The 19146-nt window shown below is 40.7% G+C and overlaps 1 protein-coding gene across 3 annotated transcripts in view; it reads right to left on the bottom strand.

The window, feature by feature from the left end:
- ANKRD44 (ankyrin repeat domain 44) overlaps positions 1-19146 on the bottom strand; it is a 306281-nt gene that overhangs the window by 64438 nt on the left and 222697 nt on the right. For all 3 annotated transcript variants that reach the window (XM_043445412.1, XM_043445414.1, XM_043445413.1), the window contains exons 12-16: positions 18790-18853; positions 16737-16805; positions 15402-15542; positions 13462-13542; positions 10241-10352 (exon numbers count right to left, since the gene is read on the bottom strand). In XM_043445412.1, the coding sequence (XP_043301347.1) occupies positions 10241-10352; positions 13462-13542; positions 15402-15542; positions 16737-16805; positions 18790-18853 (467 nt within the window). The remainder of the gene's footprint in view (positions 1-10240; positions 10353-13461; positions 13543-15401; positions 15543-16736; positions 16806-18789; positions 18854-19146) is intronic.

Raw genomic sequence — 19146 nt, 5'->3', positions numbered from 1 at the left:
TGTGGCAGGAGGACACACTCTATATGTTTCCAATTCTTTCACTTTTATTGAGGCTTGTTTTATGGTTCAGGATATCACGGGCACTTGAAAAAAAGAGTATGCATTTTGTTGTCGGTAGTTCAGTTCACTTTAGTCGCTCAGTCGTGTCCGACTCTTTGCGACCCCATGAATCGCAGCATGCCAGGCCTCCTGTCCATCACCAATCCGTGGAGTTCACCCAAACCCATGTCCATTGAATTGGTGATGCCATCCAGCCATCTCATCCTCTGTCATCCCCTTCTCCTCCTGCCCCCAATCTCTCCCAGCATCAGGGTCTTTTCCAATGAGTCAACTCTTCTCATGAGGTGGCCAAAGTATTGGAGTTTCAGCTTCACCATCAGTCCTTCCAATGAACACCCAGGAACTTATCTCCTTCAGGATGGACTGGTTGGATCTCCTTGCAGTCCAAGGGACTCTCAAGAGTCTTCTCCAACAACACAGTTCAAAAGCATCAATTCTTCGGTGCTCAGCTTTCTTCACAGTCCAACTCTCACATCCAAACATGACCACTGGAAAAACCATAGCCTTGACCAGACAGACCTTTGTTGGCAAAGTAATGTCTCTGCTTTTTAATATGCTATCTAGGTTGGTCATAACTTTCCTTCCAAGGAGTAAGTGTCTTTTAATTTCACAACTGCAATCACCATCTGCAGTGATTTTGGAGCCCAAGAAAATAAAGTCAGTCACTGTTTCCACTGTTTCCCCATCTATTTCCCACGAAGTGATGGGACCAGATGCCATGATTTTAGTTTTCTGAATGTTGAGCTTTAAGCCAACTTTTTCACTCTCCTGTTTCACTTTCATCAAGAGGCATTTTAGTTCCCCTTCACTTTCTGCCATAAGGGTGGTGTCGGGTAGAATGATCTATAAATGTTGATTAGATCACCTTGGCTGATGGTATCACTGAGTTTTTCTATATGCTTGATGATTTTCTATCTAGTTCTACCAATTGTTAAGAGAGAGGAGCTAAAGTCTCCAATTATAATTATGGATTTCTATATATCTTTTCACTTCTATAAGTTTTTGCTTCACATAGTATGTCTGTTGTTTAGTGTATATACATTTAGGGCACTTTTCTTGCATGAATTCCACTCTTTATTGAGCTGCTTATCCTGATATTCTCTTCCTTGGACTCCAGCAGCAGCTGAACTGCCTTCCTACCCTCCTCAGGCCTACCTAATGGGTCTGTAACTGTGTAGGAGGAAAAGAAGGAAGGAAGAAGGGGAGGAAGAGGGAGGATCAGTATAGCTTTATAGATTTTGAAGAAAAAAAAAGGAGAGGTTGGAATAAAAATTTGGAGTTGGTTTTGGGAAGCAATCAAATCTAAAGAAAAGGTCAAGCCACAGAAAAATACAATTTCATTTTCTCTCTCACCTGTGGATTCTATGAAATACCTTCCTAACAGGATAGTCACCACAATACTTACAAACTAGCATCTAAGTTTCATCACTAAGTCAAGCTCAATCATTTACAACTGCAATTAATTTGTTCAACAATTTGGTACCTGATAAATGCTTGGCATTACTAGAATCTATGTCTTATAAAGTTGGTATTTAAATTCACATATATTTAAAGGGTAATAGTTTCTTTTTCTTTAGATTTCAGAGGTAATCTTTCCTAAAACAATGACTCTTAAGCATGTGACTTTGTGTTGAACCAGTGAGTCTTGGGGTATAATCAAACAATAACTTTTTTCTCCCTTTCCTATACCTGGTATAATCTTTATGAGGTTACTTCTTTTCCTTCCACCTCAGATAAAATCTCCAACAAATAACAAAAAGTTCTCTGGGCCCTTTAGTCTCAAACATAAGTTCAGGTCAGCGAACTAAAATGTCTGTTCCCATGGATAGTAACAAACACTGGATGCTGTTTAATGCAAAGCTTCTTTCCGCCTCCCCTGGTGGGGAAGGGACAAGACCGACTTCTCTCTTCCCTAGACTACGGCTTCTCTTCCTCCATCCCCCTCTTGGCTGCTTCTGCGTCCCCCAGGACTGAAGAGAGGAGGGAAAAGAGGACATGGAGGGGACAGGGACAGTCGTCTTACTGACAGCACCCTTCTGGCAGTGATCCTCTGACTGGGTCAGATCTTTAAAACTGTCTCCTGGACACTCACTCAGGTTCTCCAGCAAATTCCCAACTTCCCTGGGTGAGAGCCCCTCTCTGCTGGTAGCTCACATTTTCCCTCCGTCCAGGCCCCCTGCATCTCCCCACACTTACAGGCAGCCCTCTTGAATAGCATCCAGCAGAACTCCAGGCCAGCTCTGGCCCCTGGCTCACACTTGGACGTTGGGAAACATACTCTCCTGACCTGTCACTGGTAGGGGGTAGAGTATTTCTCAATCACAGGCCTCTTTAGTTAACTTCCCAGCAAGCAAGCTTAAACCAGAGCGATTCAGTCTCTTTTGAGTCATCACATGCCAGTCCACTCCCTTACACTGTGTGGGATACATATCAGATATCCAGGCCATCTCCGTGAAGCTTCTTTGGCTGGCTTGGGATCAGGAAAAAGGTCCTTTCTCTCATACTGTAGGGGCAGGGGAGTAGTGGGGAGATCTGAAGCAGAACTAGCTGCTCTCGGACCTCCAACCTCTTCAAGGGGCCATGGGGTACAAACTACTATCTGACTTTGAAATGTGGGGGCAATGGTTCCACTGTTCCGAGTTCTTGACTGAAGGTGGAATCTGAAATTGTTCATATTAATACATCCTATGGAATGGTTCTTTCATCGGTTGCCAAATTCATTCACGGTAAAGCCAAAAATTTTTCTTCTTTTGCTCTATTACTTAGAAATAAGTGGAACATTCTGTCACAATTACTGCCTATTTCAATGTTTTGAACATGGACTCATATCCAAATTCTGATTCAAAATTTGTGGCTTATATTTTTATTCTTAGCAGTAAGGAGGCTGCCAACAGCATGAAAATATCTGTGCCCACCCTTCTGCTCCCTCCCTTAAAAAGAGTTCCCTATACGATTTTATGTTCCTCTTCAACTGAATTAACTAGAAGGAAACACAAGACTAGCACTGTTGAAGTTTTCACTGCCCACTGGAAGTCTGCCTGCTGGAAGGTCATGGACACCCTCAGGTCCATCTCTTAGCAGTACCTCTGGGGACAGAAAAAAGCCATCAGGGACTTGATTGGGGCTGGGGTTCAAGTTCACTGGGTTTTCATCATGTCCTCAGCTGACTGTTACGTAGTTCTCCTTTTTTAAAAATTTAACTCCTCTTCTCTATCCTGCTTTCTGAGTCTTAAGAAGCTTAAGTAGACACTGCCAGTGTGAGTACATCTTATAGAGAGCCAGGTGCTAATGGTTTACTGAAACCCTGTGATAAATACAAGACATACTTAAAAGCAGCATAATTTTAGTGCTTTGTTGCCCAAGATACAATTACCTCCAGAGAATCCCAGAAACTACTAGAATATACACGCAGGGGCATCTGTCACCCCTATATACTCTCGAAGTTGAAGTTCAAATTAGCTCACAACAGTAAAACAGGGAGAAGGTCCCAAGGAAGCAGCCAAATTCCAAGTAGAATCTTGGACTGAATTTAGTCTGAGGCCTGGTGTTTTCAAACAATCTCTCTAAAATTGATACAATTATATTGGCACATATATTTTTCCATCTCAATAACAAAGCCACAGAAGTCTTTGTTTCACAGACAAATCTTCAATGTTACAAAAGAAAAATAGGATGCCCATATAAACTCACAAATTCCAAATAGGGGCATGACTCTGATATTTCTCTCCAGAGTCGGTAAGAACACATTCCAGATAAAGAAAAAGGGAGGCAACAGAGCTCCTCTTTGCCAACTCCCTTCCTCCACTCAAGTTTATTCAGACACAAGATGCTTTCATAGCCAAGTCTCCACACTGCTTTGATATTTTGATCCCAATTGAATGTGACTGATCACAGCTCTCAGCATACATTTGTGGGCAGATTTTTGCTTGCACACACAGTATATATATCTTTGATCAAGACCAGCTGAAAACACTGGCCTAAGTAGGCAGATTTGGCAGAACACTGAACCTTGGCTATTCTACTAAGGCTAAAGGGGTTCACCCTGCTTTCTAGAAGTATTTTGCTCATGGAATGAATTCAATATAACTTTCTATAAGGAAAATAGAGTGAAAACAACTAAAATAATTTCTGCTCCTTTTTGATGATAGCAAAATAGACTGAACACAAAGTATGGTTTACAGACTCAAGCTTATGATCATACACAGGAAACATAAACCATGAATGCCAAGTAAACACACACTAAGTGTCAGAGTCAAATAAAATATGCATCAAATTTAAAGATACGAATTTAATGATATGCATAATCACAGAAATTGCTCTCTGGGAAGAGAGGCAAAAGAGAAATTTTATCAACTTCACAAATCAGCTGACTCTGACCCATCCTTTTTAATCCTACTCCATCCCCAAAGGACAAAGGCCCTACTAGGGAAGACCCAGGGACCACAAATACTCATTGACTTTCTCCACTCCTTCCACAGGCCACAAACATAGGCTAGGAAGTGTGACCTAAAGAAAGGTCTCCCTGGAACTCTCTGGGGCTCCAATGGTTATGACTCCACACTTCCACCAGAGGGAGCACAGGTTTGATCCCTCGGTGGGGAGCTAAGACCCTGCGAGTCTTCTGGCATGGCCAATGGAAAAAAAACAAAACAACCCAAACAAACGAAAAGAAAGATCTCCCTGCATAATTCTTGCTCAGAGGCTCAAAGAAGCCATTAAGAGCTTCCAGAAGCATGTCTTTCATTGTCGTAATTCTAGCATCTAACACAGAGGATTCAACTTGTGAAACAGATAATCTCCCAGGTGCTTGTGTCATGAGACAAGGCAGAAGACTGGCACGGTGGTGGTGAGTCCTAGAAATGTACGTCCTAGTGAATGCTAGTTAAGTGGTTTGCTTTCCTAACATCTAGAACTCAAAGAAATGGGAGCTGTAAGGAATATGAAGGCATCTTGCTAGTGAGAAAGTTAAAGTTAGAAAAGATGTCCTTCAAAAACTCCACTTATTGTTCAAAAACAGGCCTTACTTTCATCACAAGGAAAAACAACTTTTCCTTCTTTCTTATCTATATGAGATGATGGATGTTAACTCAGTTTATTATGGTATTCATTTCACTACATATGTAAGTCAAGTCACTATGCTGTATGCTGCATGTCAAGTATGCATGTAATTGCCAAGAATCATTCTTTGCAAATCACACAGTGTTGATCTAATCAAGGGGATAATTTCACTATCATATAGAACTTGTGAAACTTTCTGTAGACAGAAAATCTTTTCACTGGACAACAGAAATAATGACCCTGAAATGACTTCCTGAAAAATGAAAATAACGTGCAATATACTATTCACATAGGAACGAGGTGTTACAGGATAACCATTCTCTGAGTTACTGCACAATGAGATTAAAGATGAACTCATCAAAGTACTTTTCAGTTCAGTTCAGTTCCTCAGTCGTGTCCGACTCTTTGCGACCCCATGAATTGCAGTACATGGGTCCATCACCAATCCCTGGAGTCCACCCAAACCCATGTCCATTGAGTCGGTGATGCCATCCAGCCATCTCATCCTTTGTTGTCCCCTTCTCCTCCTGCCCCCAATCCCTCCCAGCATCAGGGTCTTTTCCAATGAGTCAACTCTTCACATGAAGTGGTCAAACTATTGGAGTTTCAGCTTCAGCATCAGTCCTTCCAATGAACACCCAGGACTGATCTCCTTTAGGATGGACTGGTTGGATCTTCTTGCAGTCCAAGGGACTCTCAAGAGTCTTCTCCAACAACACAGTTCAAAAGCATCAATTCTTCTGCACTCAGCTTTCTTTATAGTCCAACTCTCACATCCATACATGACCACTGGAAAAACCATAGTCTTGACTAGGCAGACCTTTGTTGACAAAGTAATGTCTCGCTTTTTAATATGCTGTCTAGGTTGGTCATAACTTTCCTTCCAAGGAGTAAGTGTCTTTTAATTTCATGGCTGCAGTCACCATCTGCAGTGATTTTGGAGCCCCCAAAAATAAAGTCAGTCACTGTTTCCACTGTTTCCCCGTCTATTTGCCATGAAGTGGTGGGACTAGATGCCATGATCTTAGTTTTCTGAGTGTTGAGCTTTAAGCCAACTTTTTCACTCTCCTCTTTCAGTTTCATCAAGAGGCTCTTTAGTTCTTCTTCACTTTCTGTCATAAAGGTGGAGTCATCTGCATATCTGAAGTTATTGATATTTCTCCTGGCCTACTTGATTCCAGCTTGTGCTTCATCCAGTCTAGAATTTCTCATGATGTACTCTGCATGTAATTTAAATAAGCAGGGTGACAATATACAGCCATGACATACTCCTTTTCCTATTTGGAACCAGTCTGATGTTACATGTCCAGTTCTAACTGTTACTTCCTGACCTGCACACAGATTTCTCAAGAGGCAGGTCAGGTGGTCTGGTATTCCCATCTCTTTTAGAATTTTCCAGTTTGTTGTGATCCACACAGTCAAAGGCTTTGATGTAGTCAATAAAGCAGAAATAGATGGTTTTCTTGGAATTATCTTGCTGTTTTGATGATCCAGTGGATGTTGGCAATTTGATCTCTGGTTCCTCTGCCTTTTCTAAAACCATCTTGAACATCTGGAAGTTCACGGTTCATGTACTGCTGAAGCCTGGCCTAGAGAATTTTGAGTATTATTTTACTAGCGTGTGAGATGAGTACAATTGTTCAGTAGTTTGAGCATTCTTTAGCATTGCCTTTCTTTGGGATTGGAATGAAAACTGCCCTTATCCAGTCCTGTGGCCACTGCTGAGTTTTCCAAATTTGCTGGCATATTGAGTGCAGCACTTTCACAGCATCATCTTTTAGGATTTGAAATAGCTCAACTGGAATTCCATCACCTCCACTAGCTTTGTTTGTAGTGACGCTTCCTAAGGTCCACTTGACTTCACATTCCAGGATGTCTGGCTCTTGGTGAGTGATCACACCGTCGTGATTATCTGGGTCATGAAGATCTTTTTTGTACAGTTCTTCTGTGTATTCTTGCCACCTCTTCTTAATATCTTTTGCTTCTGTCAGGTCCATACCATTTCTGTCCTTTATTGAGCCCATCATTGCATGAAATGTCCCCTTGGTATCTCTCATTTTCTTTTTCTAGTCTTTCCCCTTCTACTGTTTTCCTCTATTTCTTTGCACTGATCACTGAGGAAACCTTTCTTATCTCTCCTTGTTATTCTCTGGAACTCTGAATTCAAATCGGTATATCTTTCCTTTATTCTGCTGCTTTTTGCTTCGCTTCTTTTCACAGCTATTTGTAAGGCATCCTCAGACAGCCATTTTGCTTGTTTGCATTTCTTTTCCTAGGGGATGGTCTTGATCCCTGTCTCCTGTACAATGTCACGAACCTCCGTCCATAGTTCTTTAAAATAGCACAAAGTACTTTAAAATAGCACAAACTATCAAGATTATAATAACAAACTCTGAAATAAAAGTTCATATGTCCAACGATTACAGATGGTTTTCATAGAGAAAACCAATGAAAGACAGCTATGTCTCAAGCACACTTTGGAATGCAGATTCATATGAATAGTTACAGTAGTAATCCTTTATTCTGCCACTGATTAACACACACACACACACACACACACACACACACTTTGTGAGGAGCCTTTCTGTTGTGGGATCTAAAAAATCCTATTTACTGACAAGTCTAGATCAACTTCCATGACTGGTATTAGAAGGAAGAAGTGACACTGCCTTAAGTCCTAACAAGATTTTGCCCTGTGTCAAAAAGCCTTGGGTGGTGGTAAAGCTTTGAACAACAATGTGGTAAAAAAAAAAATTTTTTTTAAATCAAGGTTCCTGATCATGGCCCCACTTTCTCCACTGACCAGAGCTATGACTTTGGACAACCCAGTAAATCCCCCTGTGATTTTGTTTGCTCACATGTAGGATAAGAGATTGCCCCTTGGCCACTTAAGATTCTACTCTAAATTCAATTTAATTTAGAAGTTAATTGATATCGTTGGCTTCCTACATCTTCCTATGGAACTGGGTGGTTTTAAAATATGTCCACAAATTCTCTGATACTCCTCCCTTTGGAAGGTGGAGTCAATGCTTCACCTCTCTGGATTTTGTGACTGCGGCAATGGACAGATGCAACAAAACCTGAACTTCAAGGCTAAACCATTAAAAAATAATATGGTCTCTTCTTTTCACTTGCTAGCACTCTTGCTCACACTCTCTTCTAGGGCAGATGCCTTGGGCAATGTGAGCACCATATAAAACATCTACTTATTCTGGAAACACCATGCTAGAGAAAACCACATATAGAGAGAAAGGCCAAGGAACGTCAACAATTTGAACCTTCCTACCCAGGTGATTGACAAGTGAGAAAAGAAGCCTTTGAAATTATGCCAGCCCCAGACACTGTCTGTAACCTCACAGGATATTAACTAGAACTGCTCAGCTAAGTCACATGTGAATTCCTGATCAGAAACAGAGATAATAAGTGATAAATGTTGTTTTAAGCCACTAACTTTTAAGGGTGATTTGTTATGCAGACACAGTAACTGGAAAAGGAATAATGATAGAATTAAACTGGAGAGAAAAAAAAATGCCACCTCCAAAGTCAAGCAAGGAAATCTTTAGCATCCCCAAGAACCTCAGAAAAAGAAGACTTGGAAGTCTGCAGGAATGATGAAGTGATGAAGACAGAAGACAGGTAAAATTCATCAATAAATAACACCAAAGTCAACAGTAGAATAATCACTGCTTCATTTCCAAACTGGGTGGTCTTCATGAACACTTTCCCACAATCACAGTTAACAGAAATGTAGTAAGAATGACCGTAAGTGGAACCATTTGAAACCAGCAGCAAGGTCAAAGGTAAAGGATCTTCTTGCTGTGATGTCACTGAGTCATTTCCATGTGGGAGCTCACACTATTGCTCTCAGGCTTTCTGCCTTATGCCTTTCTCAGTGAACTGTGCAGTTGATGAGGGGCAAGTATTTCCCCAAACATATTTCAAATAACTCAAACTTCTCCTTCAGAAGGACAAGGAAAAGAGATGGAGTCCCGTAAGGAAGGTGACACCTATCACTGGGTCAGAGAGTGAGTCTGGGATACCCCACGTATCCTGGTGAGGCTGAACCAAGGGTGACGATCAGAAGATGCCAAATGGTAGCCTGCAGGCAGGATTCAGCCACAAACCCATATTTTTTCTTTCTAGCCCACCCAGTGTTTTCAAAACAGGAAATCCCACATAAAAAGCCTAGATTTGTAGTTTCTCCTGAAACACGGGAATTCTAGCAAAGCTGGGTTTGCAATACCACCTGGTTTCCATCACCTCCTGCTGACTAGCTGTCTCTCCCCGTAAACAGAGCTTGCCCTCTCTATTTGCCACAGTCCCCACCAACTCGTTATTCCATACGTGGGTTCACTTCACTTGTTTATTTTATATTTTTGTCCCTGTAGACATCTGACTTTGCATCTGGTAACCTATACCAACAGAGGAATTTCAGACTCCAAATCAAGTGTTTCTTGATCACTATAGGTTTGAAATGTGGGCTGGTTTAAAAATTCCAGTAAATTCTGCTGTTACACTCTTGCCAATTTCTTTCCCTAAACTATAGATGCGGGACTATGACAAACCCACATGCCTAATGGTTATGTAAGTCATCTTATGACACTGTTATCAAATACTGGGGTGCTAAGCGTGACTCTGGAAATATACACTAAGCTTCTTTGATACATCCAAATTATCTTCAGAATAGAAACTGTGTCCGTACCAGAGTCTAACATTCCTAGTCCAAGTTAATGTGGAAAAGAATCAATTGTTAGTTAGCTCTGAGGTTAGAATGGGAATAAATGGAACAAACAGAGAAGGCAATGGCAACCCACTCCGTGTTCTTGCCTGGAGAATCCCAGGGACGAGGGAGCCTGGTGGGCTGCCATCTATGGGGTCGCACAGAGTTGGACACGACTGAAGCGACTTAGCAGCAGCAGCAAATGGAACAAAGAGAGCTACATATTATAAAGGGAAACAATTTAATCACTTGCCAAAAAATTGCCTGATCAATTTAATCCAGGTGATTTCTAGTGGGGGCTGAATTAGGCCGTAAGGATCTTTGTTGAGAGATTCAGACCAGCATTTTCCGGCTTGGGTGTATGTGTGTGTATGTTAGAGAAGACAAATCAAAACAGCTCACCAATTCCAGACACTGTCTGTGGCCATAGGCAGCAGCATAATGTATGCTATTGTAGCCTTCCTTGTCCCGGATAGATGGATTTGCATCATGTTGAAGCAGAAATTCTAGACATCTGTTAAGTATAAAGATGAGATGTTATTTCAGAAAACATCCCTAGACCAAAAAGGATAATCAATGTTAATGTTCTCTTACTGTGAATGTGCCACAAAGAGCTTTGTGAATTGAAGTGTTTCTTTGAAAGATTCTACAGCAATTAAGGTTTAAATATTGGATGTTTTATGTGTATTTTGTGCATCTATCTTTATCTCAGCTTAAAATAGCCATTCTAGAATTCAGGAAAGGCTTTAGGAACTAGAAGAAAGAGAAAGTTGCTCAGTTGCGTCTGACTCTATGACCCCATGGACTATACTCCATGGAATTCTCCAGGCTAGAATACTGGAGTGGGTTGCCGTTCCCTTCTCCAGGGGATCTTCCCAACCCAGGGATGGAACCCGGGCCTCCCGAATTGCAGGCAGATTCTTTACCTGCTGATCCACCGGGGAAGCCTAGGAACTAGAGGGAGTAACTTAGGAACTAGAGGATAATTAAATATTTTTCCCCTTTTCATCTTAAGGTACAGGACCGGCTTGTCATCAAAATTTCTAGAGCTCTGTGTTCAAAAGATAAGTTTTCAGCATAATATAGAAGTGGTCAAGGCATTGCAAAGGGATAAACCTCAAAAAAGGTGGGTTTATTTTTTAACCTTGCTATCGGAGACTCTGAGATTAAAAGGCTGGAAAATGAAAGTTTAAAAGAGTAAGAAAAGAATAACAGAAAAGAATCTAAGAATAGCCAAAACAATAAAAAGACATAAGGACTGGGCCAACATTTAAAAAATATAAAAGATGAATTCAGTCACCACCTCTGAAGAAAGAGGCTGACACTGTACCACTAGGAATACAGACTAGAGTAAAATGATAAATAATAAATTTTAAAAGCCTTTTCTGACACAGTTGTAACTTTTCAGGGAAAAAAAAATCTTTGCAATAGGTCAGAGGAAGGGGTGTAGAACTGCTTTTGCAGTTTAAAAGTCCAGGCTGGTTCAAATTCATACTCAAATCAAAATCGCAAGATTCTACATAGAAGCTTGTATATTAAATAAGACCTCCCAATAGAAAATTTCTATAGTTTACTCAGAAACCTTAAAATGACATTATCTATCTTTCGGTATAAGGCAAAAGGAGTAAATAAATCACACACAGAGACAGATATTAAAACAGACATTTTAATTTTTAGAAAACTTGATGAAAGAGAAATTTTTAAAACTAAATACCTACATGCCACATGGTTCATCCATAAAATGCTCTGTAATAAATCAAACTATTATTGGAGACCTGAATATCATGCTGTATTTGGTTATTTACCTTAAAAGGAAGTCTTTTTTTTTTTTAATTTTCATAATGAAACGCCCATGGACTGAATCCCAGGTGTGACTCATTTTAAACTGAATTTGGCTCTTGAAGTAAAATCACAATAGGGATAGCTTTCTTGTGGACACACAATCCCTAGCTTCTGAAAGGATTATATTCTAAAAAATCAGTTGATAAATTTAACATGTAATTTGGAAAACACTGGGAATTACACCCAAAGAGCTAAGTAATGCAGAACATAGCTGAACTATAACTGTCCACTCTGCTGGGCTTAGTCACTCAGTCATGTCTGATTCTTTGTGACCCCACGGACTGTAGCCCACCAGACCCCTCTGTCCATGGGAATTCTCCAGGCAAGAACACTGGAGTGGGTTGCCATGTCCTCCTCCAGGGAATCTACCCAACCCAAGGATCGAACCCAGGTCCCCCGCATTGCAGGCAGATTCTTTACCATCTGAGCCACCAGGGAAGCCCATAATTGCCAAGAGTACTATTAGAAATAACAACAGTATTATATAATGTGAATATTCTCCACATTTTTCCTAAGGGAAATGAAATCCACTTTTAACTGGGAATGCTTGTCTTTTTCACCACCTAGGGCCCTGGACCAGTAACTATGGCACCTAGGCCACAAAATCAAGAGATGCACATTAGATTAAGGATGTATTTGCAAAAGGAAGTAGTCTTTTATTGCATGAAAAAGCTCCCCAGTAGGCTGGTCCCTGCCTTCTCCTGCCTTTCCTGCTCCACCCCTCTCCACCAGCTGGAAGAGGGCTGCTCTGGCCTGGGGCAAGCTTGCATTTCATTGGAGAAGGAAGCATTTGCTGAGGTGGCTTAAAATTTTACAGTCTTTGAATATTATTAATTTTGGAATATTAGGGCCAAACTGTGGTTATTCTGTTCTACTTACAGCTTTGTTTCCTGCGCCCACCCCAGTCACAGACAAAGTATAGTCCCTGCAGCTTGCACTGGGGCCTTGCAAGTGAAGGACTGTTGGAGTGCAAACTCTTAGAGTACTATATCCAGAGGTCTCACAGGGGCAGGGCGCAAAGTGTGGGCGCTGGGCATTCACGTGTTCATGCATTTAACAAAGAGATGTCGGCCGCCAGCTACGTGCTGGGAACTGCACAACCTTCTCATCACGACTTCCAGTCCAGGAAGGACTCTCAGAGGCTGAAACATTAGAGCTTCCCAGGTGTCAATAATCCTGGGTGTTGGCACTCACTCCATGACAGTAACAGCTGAATCTCTGTCAAGACACCGGAACGGGGCAGGTAGGATGAAGGGGACAGAGCAGCTGTCTGCAGGGGAGGAGGGTGCTGTTTCTAAGTTGATGAGAGTGTGCTGGAGAGGGAGGGGAGAGTAAAACTGGTGTATTTCACACTGAAATCTCAAAACACGTATTTATAGAATCTGCTAAATAATCATCCCCAGGTCACAAAAGGAGAGCCTGAGGTCCTCAGAGGAGGCTTTAGTATGTCCCCTGAGGCACATGACACACGGAAGAATCAGAAATGATATTCAAGACACCTGGTTCTAAAAACTGCTGCCGAATCACAGTGATGATCGCTGCAAAGGTTTCAATTTTAGAAAGAGTGTGTATCTTTAGAAGAGTATGTATCTTGTATGAAAACAGCCTATTTGAAGGATATATTAAAAGAACAGTTTCTTCTTCATCAAAGGCAGGCCCACATCACTTCCTCAAGACCCCAAGGGAGACCCCAAAATAGTAAAGCTGGCCCACATGGCAACCTAGAGCAGCAGCCAAAGCATCAGTAACCACACTTGTGCCGAAGCTGAGAAGAAACTTACAATGCAGCTTCCTTTTCCTTCAGCTCTCTGGCTCTTTCAAGTTCTTCCGAATTTTCATGGGCATTTCCTAAGATAGTCTTACTTCTCAGCAAAGGGAAACAAACAAACAAAATTACAATTAGTGGCAAAGTTGCTAATGATTTTGGTACAATTTACATCTTAAGAATTGCACCCCCCAACCCCAAAGAAGCAAGCACTACTAATTTTTCATGGGGGATATACATGGTTCTCTCTAAGTCCATCCAATAAATATTTTCTCTCCTAAGGAATCCAGTTAAGAGCACGGTATTCCTAAAACTTCCACCGAGGTATCAATGATTAAGGCAGCAATCATGCTGCCCAATCTTCCATAAGTTTTCTAAACTCCCCAGAGAAAGGGAAAGAGAAAGTGATTTAGCTCAAAATTCCCTGACACCTACCACATTCCTTGCTGCCTCCTTCTCAGTTGAGCATCTCATATATCCAGGAATGGGTTCCTAAGCACCCCTCATCTACCAGAGAAATTCTGCACCATCTAGGATTCATATTCTAGATCTTAACAGACGAAGGATGCTTATTCCCCATTCTATTCCAAGTGAATAGCACAGAGCCTGACACACAATGCATACTCAATAAATGTCTGTTGAATTCAGAACATGTGGCTGTGGGACCCTGAGGCTACATCAGACTTGCCAGTATCGTATGAAGGAAAAAAAGAAGCAGTGTTTTCCAAACTGGAAATATGGATCATGATCTATGACTGAATTATGAAATCAATTTAGTGGGTTGAAGTCAGTAGGTTTTTTTTTAATGAAATAAGAGAGATCAAAATGCATCATACATAGCAAAAGTAAATAAGGTTTTATGAAATCTTTTTTCCATTTTCCATACATATGTATAAGACATATATACATGAGTCTGTATATTGGATCGTGATGTAAAGTGAGCGTCAGTCACTCAGTTGTGTCTGATTCTTTGTGACCCTGTGGACTTTGGCCCACCAGAGTCTTCTATCCATGGGTTTTCCCAGGCAAGAATATTGGAGTGGGTAGCCATTCCCTTCTCCATGGAATCTTCCCAACCCAGGGACTGAACCCCAGTCTCCTGCATTGCAGGTGGATTCTTTCTTTACCTTCTGAGCCACCAGGGAAGCCTAGTGTGTAGGTAATTGTCCAGTATGTTTAAAAGCCATTGCTCTACAAGAAAGGGAGTTAGCACTGACCATATAACTCAACACATCCAAATAACTCAACAGTTCTCAGAACAGGGTCACCAAAAAGTATTCCTATGAAGGAGGGCCTGATCCTCAAGTCTTTGAGAGCAATATCATAAGCTGTGGGCATCTCTCCCACCTTTTCCCCTAGAACTGGTTCATTTATTTTTGCTTTCCATTCCAAGCCACCTAGAATCCAAACATGATCAGGGCAACCAACCTCCTGTCTTCCAGCTTCCGAAAGAGGATTCGTGCCCAGGTTTGAAAAATGTCTATTTTTTTAAATACTTATTTTTAAAAATAAAATACTGATGCTGCATTTGAAGACTACTGGGATTATGCATAGGTGGATATTTTTTTACATATGACATATTTATTAGAAAATGTTAAGTTTTACCGCAAATGAAGCATGTAAGCGGTGATGATGAAAACCACAGTATACGACAAAATAAATTACGAGATTTTGAATGAACTGAAAACCTGAGCTTGACAGCTCCACTTGGCATTCAATGCAAAGAACAGAGAGGAGACGCAATTGTGCAGTGACGTGTGCTAATCAAATGGAAAGAGAGCAGAATGGGAAACCCGGGGTTACGGAGGAACCAACTCAAACTCTGTCGAGTCTAGGTAAGAGCGCTTCTTCACTCACAGTCTTGGTGAGGCAGTATGAAGAAAACTCAGCAAGCCCTCCCTCTTGCGCCTCCCCCCTCTTCCCATCCCCGAAGAGACAGGCCAAGGCTGTTGTTACTTTCTGTCCACGTCTGACGCAGCAGCATAGTGCAAAGCGGTGCGGCCCCAGTCATCCGTTTCATTCACACTGGCCCCTGTGGTCACTAACGTCTCAATACAGTGGAAATGACAATTTGCAGCTGCATAGTGCAGAGGAGTCCTGGAAAACAAATAGCAATTTATTATATCATTCAGTCTGAAAAACAGATCCCCATCATCAGCACCAGCACAGACAGTGGTGTTTTTAGGGGTGTGGAAAGATCTTTGGCTCTGAGTGTGGAGGCCAAGAGATACGCCTTTCTCTAGCATATCTTATATGTTAGAACGAAGGCTGCAAAGATGGTGGCTTCAAACAGGCCACCCACTTGTGGATCTCCTTTCTTTCCATCCCAAGTGCCTATCCTGGTTCCCATCTACATGACTGCTCATGACTGCTCCTCTGGGCTCTTGCAATACCATCCAGACTGGCCTCCTTTGCCCTAACCCAACCTCCATGTAACTTTCAGCTGCCATGAATGAAGAACTGGATTTTCTAAGGTCCAATACCTTCGTATATAATCCTGTATCAAAACCTTCAGTCCTTCCCAGTGAACAAAGCCTTGATTTTTTAGTTTGAAATTGAAGGCCTTCCCAAGCTGGCCCTGGTCTATCTTTACAAAGTATCTCTCTTCCCAAAATGCTGTTTCCAAACAGAATAAACTGAGGTTTTTTTGATCACATCCTCATTTCCTCTACCCTCCTCGTGTTGTTTACTGGTACTGGATCCCTGGACCAGCTAGTACTGCAGCATGACTTAGCTATGCAAAGGACAAGCAAGAAAAGTTCTAAACCATCCCAGTAACCAGAGGGGTTATGGGTGGTATGTGTGTGTGTGTATTTCATGTTTAAAATGTGTCTCAAGATTTATCCCAAAATGAAATGTTCAATAAATATAATAAAGAGCTCCAGATCTTGTGAACAAATTCTGTCCTGGAAGGGCTAAAGTGCTCTACTTTGCTCTACAGAGAATTTTCTCAACTATATCCATGTGGAGGATTATATATTTTATATATGTAAATATTTTTATATAATATCTATAAAGTATGCAATCTCCCACATGGATATAGTTATTTATATCAGAAGGAGCAGAACAATTGGCGCTTCTAAACAGAAGCTGGGAAAGGAGACCCTTTCCTTGTGGCCTGTGCCTGCTTTGCTGGTGTCTGGCTTTGCTATAAAAAGGGATTTCCTTCTGAGGATGGAATCTCCCCAGCTAGCTTCCCTGTTTACCATTTCAACATAACACGATTTCCAGACGGACTGCTCCCCACGCCTTTTATTTAGGCACTTGAAGCAGAGCTCCCTGTTTACATACCTCCCACACTTGTCCTTTTTATGGAAATCTGCTCCACTGCTTTGCAAGAGTTTTATACATTCCACATTACTAGAAAGACAGGGAAAGCATTGTTAAGATGGTAGAGGTCAATTGCTGGGTTGTCTTCAGAAAGAGCTCTTTTCTGCACAGATGAAATGAGGACACTAACTTTAAATTCTGCTAACACAAAAATAACCTAACACATTAGAGTAATGCCATATCATAAGGATCTAAAGTTCCTCCAATTCCTTTTTCAAAACTAATATATCAATGCATTAAAGAGCTTGATGGGACATTTTCAATTCCATGACTAAAGAATTTAATGACTATTACATGATGAAACCTTTCAGTGATGGTTTCATCATTTATCCTAAAAGTCTCTTTCAAAACCATCAAGAGTTTATGAAACAACTCCTTAAACCTCTAATAATTTCATGTCACTTTTAAACAATGAGCCAGAATGGATGAGCATTACCTTTTATCACAGCAGAATGAATTCACTATAACCATTTTCGACCCAGACTCTCCTTAACGGAAAATAAACCAGCTGCATTTCCCTGTCTTGGTAATCTAGGTAAATGAATGTGTAGAACCAAGGCCGAAAATGATGTAATGGAGCGTAGTGATCTTCCAGCTTCTTTGTCATTTGCAGAAGCAATAAATCATGTTTAGTAGAGAGAAAAGGACCCATTGAAGTGAATTTTCCTATTGAAGGGCATAGAGCTAAATATTAATCCTAATAGGAGTTTCAGACATGAATCCAGAATGGTTTGTTGCCACTTTCTGTACAGGTCTGATATTTTTCAAAATGGGGGCATAAAATGAGACATTCATCTATCATTGTTCCAATCCTGGGATGCTAAGAAGTGGCCTAGGATTTACTACTTTATTATCATTTAAATAAGAAAGATGATCTCATTAATGATAAGTATAAGCTGGGCTGTCCCTGCCCCATATCCACCCTTTACAGTCACCTTTCTCAGAGAACTAACTGCTTAAATCATAAAACTGAAAAACTTTTTGAGAGCATTATGTGTTGGTATAACATGTCAATTGATGTAAAATACCTGTCTCTTCCTGAATGAAGCCAAAGGATCAAAGGCAGACAGATCCATGTTGTATGGATCAGGAAGCTCATATGATTTGGGGGGATGGGGTGAGGAGAAGGAGGTTCTTTTTAAAAAAAAACAAAACAAAATTATGAAAATAAAACTAAATACAAAACTTTGGAATGGACATGTACAAATAAGGGGCCCTAAAGCTTCACAGTCAATCCACCTCTGTTAAATAGGTAATGCCTTTGGTCATACACAGATTATACATGGAGCACTGCTGTTCCCTAAAGACTAAGAAAATGATTAAGAACCAACACCTTACCCAAACGAGGCCATCTGAGGGGAGCCATGTTTGGTCAATGCATGGTCATATATCAACAATGTATTGATCAGAGTCTTAACCTAACCACTGATATGAAAAAGAGTATCTCATGAAAAATTCTCTTTACAACTTAAAAAAACAGGCAAGGATTAAATTACTTTGCTTATCCTTTGAGTTTTCTTCACTTTTGCTCACATTTAATCATTATTAGAACTTAAAACTAAGTTTGAAATAGGACTAAAATGTCTTTAAAGAAACATGAATTAACTCAACCTTGGATTTCCTTGATCATTAACTCTCCTTCTAGTAACAAAAGACAAAAAATTTAGGAACAAATCTCAAATTACTTTCTTTTGGTGGAAGAGGTACCAAGTAGGTACATATTCTGTAGGCTACAGACCTACAATCTAAAATAAGGAAGAAAAAGAGAGAGAGAGAGAGAGAAAAGAAAACAAGAGAAAAAATATTTCCTATATGAGATGGGTTAATGATGCTTCTTTGGAAAAACAAACACATGAGCAATCTGGAAATTCAAGGTATAATATTTGGTATTGGTAGAAACACTTCTTACCCACTTTATTAAAGAAGTTGCCTCTGATTCACAGATGACTTCGGTCAATTAAGATGCACTCATAATTAGGCCATGAGAAAACAACTAGAATTGCTGATTACTCACCCTCCTGCAGCAGCAGCATGAAGGCACGTTCTTCCAAATTTATCTGGGGTGTCTATTTCAAAGCCTGCAGACAGCACGTGCTCATTACTAAACAAGGATACTATGCTATACTTTTGTCCTAGTCAAACCACAAGAAACATTGCAGAGACAGAAAAATCAGTTAGTAGAAAAACCAGAACGCAAGCCATTGTAGTCAGAAAGAGGTTGTCATGGAAACGAATGGTAACTGCTCAAGCTTGGCAATTTTATAGGAAGAACCGTGAAGTCAAGAAGAATTTATTTTCACATTCAGCCCTGGGTGAGCTGCAGCCCCATATTTCAATCCCAGGATAAAAATTTATGAAACCAATTTGAGAT

This window comes from Cervus canadensis, chromosome 24, assembly GCF_019320065.1.
Source record: "Cervus canadensis isolate Bull #8, Minnesota chromosome 24, ASM1932006v1, whole genome shotgun sequence".
Lineage (NCBI taxonomy): Eukaryota > Metazoa > Chordata > Mammalia > Artiodactyla > Cervidae > Cervus > Cervus canadensis.
This window is presented reverse-complemented; position numbering and strand designations above follow the sequence as displayed.